The sequence below is a fragment of the Hyposmocoma kahamanoa genome, unplaced genomic scaffold (assembly GCF_003589595.1).
Source record: "Hyposmocoma kahamanoa isolate Upper Pololo Valley unplaced genomic scaffold, ASM358959v1 202, whole genome shotgun sequence".
Taxonomy (NCBI): Eukaryota; Metazoa; Arthropoda; class Insecta; order Lepidoptera; family Cosmopterigidae; genus Hyposmocoma; species Hyposmocoma kahamanoa.
Genome location: NW_020653726.1, coordinates 15,175,740 through 15,185,102, shown reverse-complemented (window position 1 = coordinate 15,185,102; position 9,363 = coordinate 15,175,740). Strand labels below are relative to the sequence as shown.

Below are 9,363 nucleotides of genomic sequence, written 5' to 3'. Positions count from 1 at the left end.
ATCTCGTCAAGAGAAAAATCTTATAACCTTAATGTATAGAAAAAAAACTAAACATTTGCAATTTAATTATATTTTACTAATTTCATTTTCTAAGTTCAAATTCTGCAGTATTTTTATTTTGAAATTATTTATTTTATATCTAATACATCATGGCTGTATGCGTTTTTGCATTTTACAACATTTTATTTCGAGTTATATTATCTATGGAAGGATAGCTGGCCATATGTATAAAAAAAAAACCCGCCATTTGCAATTGTTGTGTTGTCAAACGATATTTATTCATATAAGAAATAAATTATCATTATATTTATTTCCTTGCAAATGGGATAAAAATCGTTATATGTAGCATTGGCGATAAAAACGTTACAAACCTCGAGTCATCTTTCGTTAGTAATTTCTTATTTACCGCGCCCTTAATACGCAATGTACTTCCATATTAGGTAGGTACGTACGTACTAATACCACCTTCTTAATTGCATTGAATTTTTATATTAGTGGTCTGTGCACTTAACTACAGGGGGAGCGTAAAATGAAAAAAAAAAATACCATAACCTCCTTGGCCGTATGATAAAAATAGCGTCTGGTTTTGATGACCGTTATGTTACTACTTACTAGCGTGTGATGGAAAATAAATAAATAGACTGGATGATAGTAATTTCTTATCCGTGAATGATGTTAAAAATATTATAATATCGAAAACAAAGAAAAATTCCTACGATATTACGGGACTCGAACGGTTGCGTCAGTGCCATGTGAGAGTCAGAATGGCGGGTGTACCTTAACGGATTCGGACAAATTTGGTTGGTACCAAAAATGTACCTACATTGTATTATTTAGTACCTCTGTTTAAAATATGTGTACCTCCATCAGAACGAAGTTATAGCAATCAAAGGTACACCCGCCGTATTGACTGTCAATTTAATTTTCAAACTAACTTTTTTAAATAGAGGTACCTACTAGCTACAATTTAGGTACATTTTTTGGTATCTACCAAATTTGTCAGAATCCGTTAAGGTACACCCGCCATTCTGACTCACCAGTGCCATACCAGGGCGACGTCGTACCTGACGAACCTGTCAAATCGAAGGAATTGCAATAATTTTTTGTGAAAGTAAACATGGCGCTTCGGCAAAAAGCCGTCAAAAACCAAAAACAAACTGCAACAAGCATATAGAAAAATTTGCAAGGCTGCTGGTTCGTTTCATGGTTTAATTGGCATAGCGGCAACTTCTAAGTCTTCCATCAAATATAACATGGTTTGCTGGACGACGCTGGTTCGAATCCAGCTGGATCGAAGGAATTTTTTGTTTGTGTTTGATATTTGTATTAATAAACATAACAAACTAGTGGAGTAATTTTTCAAAAATTAAATTAAAAGCATGGTAGTAAAATATAATATCCCTTACAATCAATATTACAAGCTATTTTATTATGAAAACTAACACGGTTATCACACATTATAATATAAAAGTAACGGGACTTACTCGCGTAGTACACTCTGACGAGGGGATACTTTATGTGGAGGGGTGATTACTTTTTACAAATCGGCGGCGTAGCAATGGGATCATCGATAGCTCCGGTGTTGGCTAAAATATTTATGGAATGGTTTGAGGATACTGCGCTGGTGAACATTCCATTCCAGAGTCGAGATAAACTGCCTCCGTGGCCGAACGGTTACCATACCGGACTGCCACGCAGAGGTCCCAGGTTCGATTCCCGGGCCGGGAGAAATATTTGTATGGCCTACAATTGTTTCTCTCGTGAGTTTGGGTGTAATTTGTGGTTGTCTAAGTGTGTGTCCATGGCACCCGCGACACAGGGTTTCCCTAGTGCGGGGCTATGTTGAGTGTGTGCGTTATTTATTATTATTATTTATTATTATTACTGGTGGCGCTATGTAGATGACGTATTTGCCATTATGCGTAAAGAGGGAGTGGAGTCGCTATTGGCACACTTAAACAGCGTTCACCCGAAGATCACCTTCACCGTGGAATGTGAGCAGAACGGGGTTCTTCCTTTCTTGGATGTGTTAGTGAGACGTGAACATAACGGTCGGTTGTCTCATGCGGTGTATCGGAAACCAACGCACACGGATAGATACCTGAGTGCGGATTCACATCACCACCAGGCACATTTAGCCTCAGTTCCGCGGACACTCATTAATAGAGCTTTGAAACTTTGCGACCCGGATTACATAGATGCTGAGCTAAATCATGTGAAGGATGTGTTGGTTGGTAACGGTTACAAGTGGAAACAGAGTTGGCGTGTGGCAAATGCATCAACGAGGCCTCAACCAGCATCGGTAGAGAGAGCGGTAGCGTACTTACCTTATGTCAGGAGGGTGATGGATGTGATTGGAAACTTGTTACGCTGAAGGTACAGCATCAAGACAATATTCCGTCCTCTCACACAGCTGCGACAATTGCTTCGCTCTCCAAAGGACAGAGACCCTCTGGGGGTCCCCGGTGTCTATATGGGTCTCTGTGACTGCGGCAAGTGTTACGTCGGCGAAACGAGACGGAACGTAGCTACTAGGCTAGCTGAGCATATCCGATCCATGAAGAACCAAGATGTCAATGGATCTGCGGCGGCAGACCACTTTCTGAGCTCCGGTGCTGGTCACTACATTAGGTTTTATAAAGCTAAGGTTTTAGCGCGGGAGAAGTATTTTGTGCCCCGCAAAATCCGAGAGGCTGTTGAAATAAGTAGGCGACCAAATTTTAATGGAGACGGAGGCTGGAGCTTGCCATCGACCTGGAAGCCGTGTCTTCATGGCGCTCGGTATGCAGCTGCAGATGTTAGTGGTAACGTTGTGGTGAGCTCTGTGTGCTGGACTGTTCCCGACAACAATCCTACGGACAGCAGTAGTGAAGAAGAGTTCCAGGACGCGCTGACGCAACGTATCAGTCTCCCGAGTTCCCCACTGTGGACTGCGTCATCGGCGCGCGCGCAGAGAGCCGCAGCGCGCAGTGCTAGACGTGACGCGGTCGCGAACGTAGCACCCAACCCCTGAAGAAGACCATCGATTATGGTCGAAACTAGTCGTACCGCTTCTGACTAAAATACTACGCGAGTAAGTCCCGTTACTTTTATATTATAATATCCTGCTCCTGATTGTTTGTTTTTGATTAATTTAATCGGTATATGTATGTGTTCTGTGTTTATTTTTCAGAAACTCTTTAAAGCAGCTTAGTTAGTAAGTAATACAGCTAGCCTCAGTTAGCAGTTTCATTTGTTGTACGGTATTCAATTAACATCTAGAAGATGCTAATTGTGTTACATTGACTCAAATAAGCCGTATTTTCTTTTCTCACTTGCGCGATACGTAACTATTACCACAGTATGCAATTTATTACCTTGTTGCATTCTGTTCGTATAATTTGCTCCTTTTAAATAATAGCCACTCAAATTAATAAATTTTGATAACTTATTAGTTATTACACAGAGGTATTCAGATGTGCCAAATTTTGTAATGAATGTATAAGACAATTTAGCTTTCGCTTGGTTAAATTACATTCATTATATAGCAACTTCTGTTGCCATGGACAGTTCACGCTTTCGAGTGTTTAGCAACAAAAGTTGGATGACTAGTTAGTGAGTTTAGGCCATTATTGAATTGAACTAAAGTCAACGTTTCTGCAAGAGCACAATAGCACTACTTATGATGCCGAAAAGGTACGATCTAGTTCACAATTTGCTTCATCTTCATCAAATGCCTCTCCATTATTAAAGGTCGGCAGTCAGTTTTCTATATCTTACTTTGTCCTGAGCTAGTCTCAACAGTTGTTCTACGATCTTGATGCCGGTCTACTCCCTGATGTTATGAAGTCATGACATTTCCCTTCTTCCAATCTTCCGCTTCCCAGCTACTTTGCCCATCATCATGACACCATAATGACATGACAGATATCATCTATTGCGCCGTGGGATCGGTGAACATTCACCACGACAGCATTGCAAGCTTTTACCATTTTTAAAATTGACTTCTACCCGTGGTGAATTTCGCACATAAATTCCGAGAAAGTCTGAGATGCGAAGCCGGATTCGAATTCACGGCATTTGGCTCCCACGGCTTTTTTATACTTTGAGTACATAACTTAGTACTTCTCGTAGGCCCTGACTGAAAACCAACGCCTTAGGAAACTTTGGCATATGCTGAGTGAGCGCCTATTCACTGCCATGACAATAATGTAATATTTTAACTTTTGTATTTAAAATTTATATAAATTTTGTATTTTATGTTTTTGTGTATATTAGTGAAGAAAGTGTTTATCTAACTATCTCGTTAATAGCGTAACAAATACAGTGTAATATTCGTAACAATTAAATCACACTACCTAATAAATTTGTTATTCTTTCGTATGTGCGTTATCTTATATTTGATTTATTGTACGCCTACTACTCCGTCACGGTACTGATAGAGAGCGCTCTTTGAATCTTCAGGTCGTTGTCCTTCATTGCATAATAACATTGCAAATTGAACTGCTGCTTAAACAACACAGATATGAAAGAAACTCATGGGTACACACAATTTTTTAAGACATTTTACAGTAAATTCATATGATTATGATAGACTAATGTGGTTCAGCAATTAACATTCTAATGTATTATGATTTTTTGTGACTGAAACAACTTCGTTTTATTCAGTATAACCGCAAAAGGTAACGATTTACTCGATTTTTTTTTTCGAGATTTTGATAAACTCGAGGGTTCAGTCTTCTTAATGGCGAACCAACAAGACAATTGGTGAAATTTTTTCGGCAATCCGACCGATACATTCTTTGACGAGAAGGTAAGGTGGCAGCACTGGACGAACTCTTTCACGGGGAGCTCTATTCCTACTCAAAATTGAATACTGCAGCGTGTGAGGAAGGGAAGGTAAGACGCGTCAATAAGTTCAAAAACTTAGAAACAGAGGTTAAGCAAATAAGTGTCTGTATAGGCAATGAAAGTTACCTAATTGTGTGAGTGCCTAAATTTCGTTCCTCAAATAGTCCCGAGTCTTATAAAATTCTCACATTATGAACATTCTGGAATGTCCTCGTCTCTGAGTAAATTATCAGCATGTTCTCCTAATTTCATCAGAATAATAAACATCTGTGAGTCTAATTAATCGATCGTGAGCAGTCTGGAACTTATCGTGCATTTAAGAAGTCTTTCATAATACACTGAGTAAATGGGCAATGAATTGCCGATGAATGGAATAGCTGATTTAGAAATTTGCGTTTCTCATCATCATATTACGCGATTTTATGTGTTTATTTGTCATAACTAGTGGTCAGAAAATGATATCAAGTGACGAGATGAACAAGTTGTGCACTTGGTGGTAGGCGACATGCTTGTCCTTAGCAGTTGCAGTGCCACTCGGAGTTTTAAATCACAAAGATTTGAGGGGCACTGCCATTGCGCCCATCGTCGCCCGGAGACACACAATAATTTCACTAGCACCCTTACCCTTCATAACCGGAATGCAGTAATGCTCACATTACTGCTTGGGGCAGAAATAAGCGAGGTGACAGTACGTCTCTGGACGAACTCTTTCACAAGGAGCTCTACTGCTACTAAAAAAGCTACAAATGTTACCAGTCGTATGTAACAGTTGCCATGCCAACCCTGTTTACTTTTAAACCGCTAAAATAATATATCATGATTTAAACAATTTTGACGACCGTAAGTCGCAATGTGACCCAGTTATGATAACATGTATTATATAATGCTTTAAAATTATCTACGAAACCATAATATTATGATTTTAAATTGAATATAAAAACGATGGAAGCGTAGGAGGTAGCCAGGAGCGTAGCGGGTAGGCAGGGGTCCACATTCTCTGCCTTATCCAGTGGGACACTGGCGCTAACAAACACATGTATTATAATATAAAGTACGTGTGTTTGTCAGTATTCTCAATTGGGGTTCTTTTACGGTGGCTACGCTGTTATTTAAATGATCCAGTTTATTATTTATTTTAATGAATATCATGATGTTTTCATAATATAACTACCGTTGTATTCATTTTTTTTTAAGTAGTTTTCTATTTTGTTATTAAAAAAAGCCTTTCAAATCGAGTGGAAAAAAATTAAAAGTAGATACAGAGGGACGCCAGTTTCAAGAAAAATGGACTGAAGAATTCTTTTTTATTTTGCACAATGGTAAGCCTATTTATTTGCTGTGTAATGAATCCATTTCAGTAATGAAAGAATTCAATATAAAGAGGCATTATTTAACTAAGCATACTGCGCTACACTCACTGACAGGACAATTAAGAACAGACAAAATCCAGAAGCTTACAGCAAATTTGGAGAAACAGCAACAAAAGTTTCATAAACAAAGAACACAACTTGATAATGTTGTGAAAGTTAGTTTTATAGTTAGCTCAAAATTGGCAAAGGCATTAAAACCATTTGCCCAAGGAGAATTTATTAAGGAGTGTATGTTAGAAGTTTGCAGTGTTTTGTGTCCTGAAAAGAAAAATGAATTTGAAAAAATTAGTTTGTTCGACGTATAGAAATGATGGCTAATGATATAAAAACAACATTGACTGACCGTATGGCTGGTTTTGAATGATTTTCCATAGCATTAGACGAGAGCACGGATTTGTCGGACACAGCTCAACTGGCTATATTTATTCGAGGTGTTGATAAGGAGTTCACTGTTACTGAGGAATTGCTTGTTTTACAGCCGCTAAAAGGAACCACTACAGGGGAGGATATTTTTAATGAAGTTCAAAAGGTATTCACAAGATTTGGCTTGCCATGGTCAAAATTAAAGGGAGTATGCACTGATGGTGCACCTTCTATGGTCGGCTTACGTAAAGGTTTCATCGGAATTTTAAATGAAAAAGCAACAGCATTAAATGTGCAAAAAGATGATTTGATAGTCCTTCATTGCATTATCCACCAACAGAACTTGTGTTCTAAGTCCATTCGACTCCAGCATGTTATGGATGTGGTAGTAAAAACCATCAATTTTATTCGATCTCGAGGGCTTAATCATCGTCAGTTCAAGGAGTTCTTGGATGAAATATCTGCTGAATATAACGACGTAACATATTATTGTGAAGTCAGATGGCTGAGCAAAGGAAAAATGTTGAAACGGTTTTACGAGCTTACAAATGAGATAGCAGACTTTATGAAAATAAAAGATAAACCACTATCTGAATTGAGTGACCCAAAATGGATATGTGACTTAGCATTTCTGGTCGATCTAACAGGCTATTTGAATGATTTAAATTTGAAACTACAAAAACAAGGACAGTTAGTAAATGATATGTACAGCCATTTGAAAGCATTTCAGGTCAAACTGCGCTTGTGGGAGTCACAGGTGCTATCTGGTAATAGTTACCATTTCAACACGCTCTCTACGTATGAAAATATTGCTTATGCTCAATATGCTGAAGAACTCAAGTTACTGTCGGAACAATTTTCGAACAGATTTAGCGATTTCAAAAACATGGAAGACTGTTTCAGTTTATTTGCAAATCCAACAAAAAGTAATGTACAAAATGCTCCAATACACTTACAAATGGAGTTGATCGAAATTCAAGAAAACTCACTCCTAAAATCTAAATTTGAAGAAGTAGAGTTGTGCGATTTCTACTAAAAATACCTAGAAGAAGACAATTTTCCGCAGCTTAGAAAATTCGCAAGAAGATTGATTTATGCTTTTGGCAGTACTTATAAATGCGAACAGTTCTTTTCGATGATGAAAATTAATAAATCAACACATCGTACAAGACTGACTGACGATAATTTGGAAAATTCTTTACGTGTTTGTATCAGTGGAATTAATCCAAATATCGATGGATTAGTTTCCCAAATTCAAGCTCAAGTGTCTCATTGATTGACTTTCGTAGTTTGTAGCAATTGCAAATTTATCGATTTACCGATATGATGTTGTACCATTTTTTTAAATTTCATTTTTTAAATAAATTGTACTAGTACTAGAATAACATTGTGATATTATTTTATGTCTGACATCTATTGACACTAATTACTTTAAAATGCACTTAGCACTTTTAAACGCGGCCCGCGAACCTATTTGCATACTAAAGTTTGGCCTTCAACATGTTAAAGGTTGCCCATACCTGATCTATACCCTTCAAAAACGGAACACAACAGTAGGTAATGCTGACATACTGCTTGGCGGCAGAAATAGGTAAGGTGGCAGTACTACACTGGACGAACTCTTTCACAAGGAGCTCTACTGCTAGTAAATATGGATAATATCTATTACGTAAATACTGGCTATACAACAAAATAAAAAGACGAGGATTTTGTTAAAATTATGAATACTCTCTAAACGGTTCAATTCGCCCTAAAAATCGCATTAAAATGAATCCATACAAAAATCGCTAGATCGTATTCACATGAATCGATCTTCATGAAAATTAAACGGTACTCAGTACGGGTGCACATTACCGTTACAGTTTACAGGCGATAGCGGCGAGCAACTTCGTTTGCTTTCTTATTATGCATATGTTGGATTGCACGTCACGTTCTAAAGCCTAATCCACACTAACCAATGACGTTAGTAGCTAACACTGTTTTCCAGCGGAGTGTATCGATCATCCTCTTTTATTTGGTTGACCCATGGCTCGATCTTCAGCTCAATTGGTAAGAGACACAAATTTTAAATTTCTTCGGTAACTGCGGCAGCCACGGTAAGGCAACGGAGGCTGGTTCTAGTCCAGTCGGATCGAAGATATCGAGTTATTTACACACATTTGTGAAATTTTAATGGCAACATCTCTCGTTGAAGTCGAAAGAAAAATTAGTCCACTGGGTAGTGCCCGGGCACAGCGCCCTCGTAGCTAACTAAGACCTAAGTCCTCGGCTTAGACGAGACTGTCCAGTAGTGGGTACGACATATTTAGGTTGATGATTAACATTATCTAATTATAATTCAACAAACGATTACGGTGTCCAATAAATATTCAAGGCTACCTCGGCAAGACTAACCTTGTCTTTCTTGTAGATGGCACTGCCTGACAAGCCTGCTATATTTGGAGATAAATGGTCCAGGACTGAAATGTCTGTCGAGTGGTGCCTTCTATCTTTTTAAGTAAACGTTGTTACCTTCGAAGTATAAGTTTTTATTTATAATATAAAGTGACGGGATGAACAAGTCATGCGCCTGATGGTAAGATAAACGCCTGTCCATAACAGTTGCAGTTTTAAATCGCGTACATCTAGTAGAGGGGCACTGCCACTGCGCCCGTGACCCTGAGACAGAAGTTGACAATCCCATCCAGTCCCATGTGCCTGTAATTTCGCCAGCACCTTTACCCTTCAAAACCTATAAGTTAACGAAATAAGAAATATTTATTTCTCATAAGAATTATTACAAAATTCACTTACATACAAA

At 38.2% G+C, this 9,363-nt stretch overlaps 1 protein-coding gene across 1 annotated transcript; it reads left to right on the top strand.

Annotated features, from left to right (window-relative positions):
• Window positions 1-1,918: 1,918 nt before the first annotated feature.
• Window positions 1,919-7,599, top strand: LOC113227149 (general transcription factor II-I repeat domain-containing protein 2A-like). Its single transcript, XM_026460026.1, has 2 exons — window positions 1,919-1,994; window positions 6,575-7,599. Exons 1-2 carry the CDS (start codon window positions 1,919-1,921, stop codon window positions 7,597-7,599), a joined length of 1,101 nt encoding a protein of 366 aa, XP_026315811.1.
• Window positions 7,600-9,363: the final 1,764 nt, after the last annotated feature.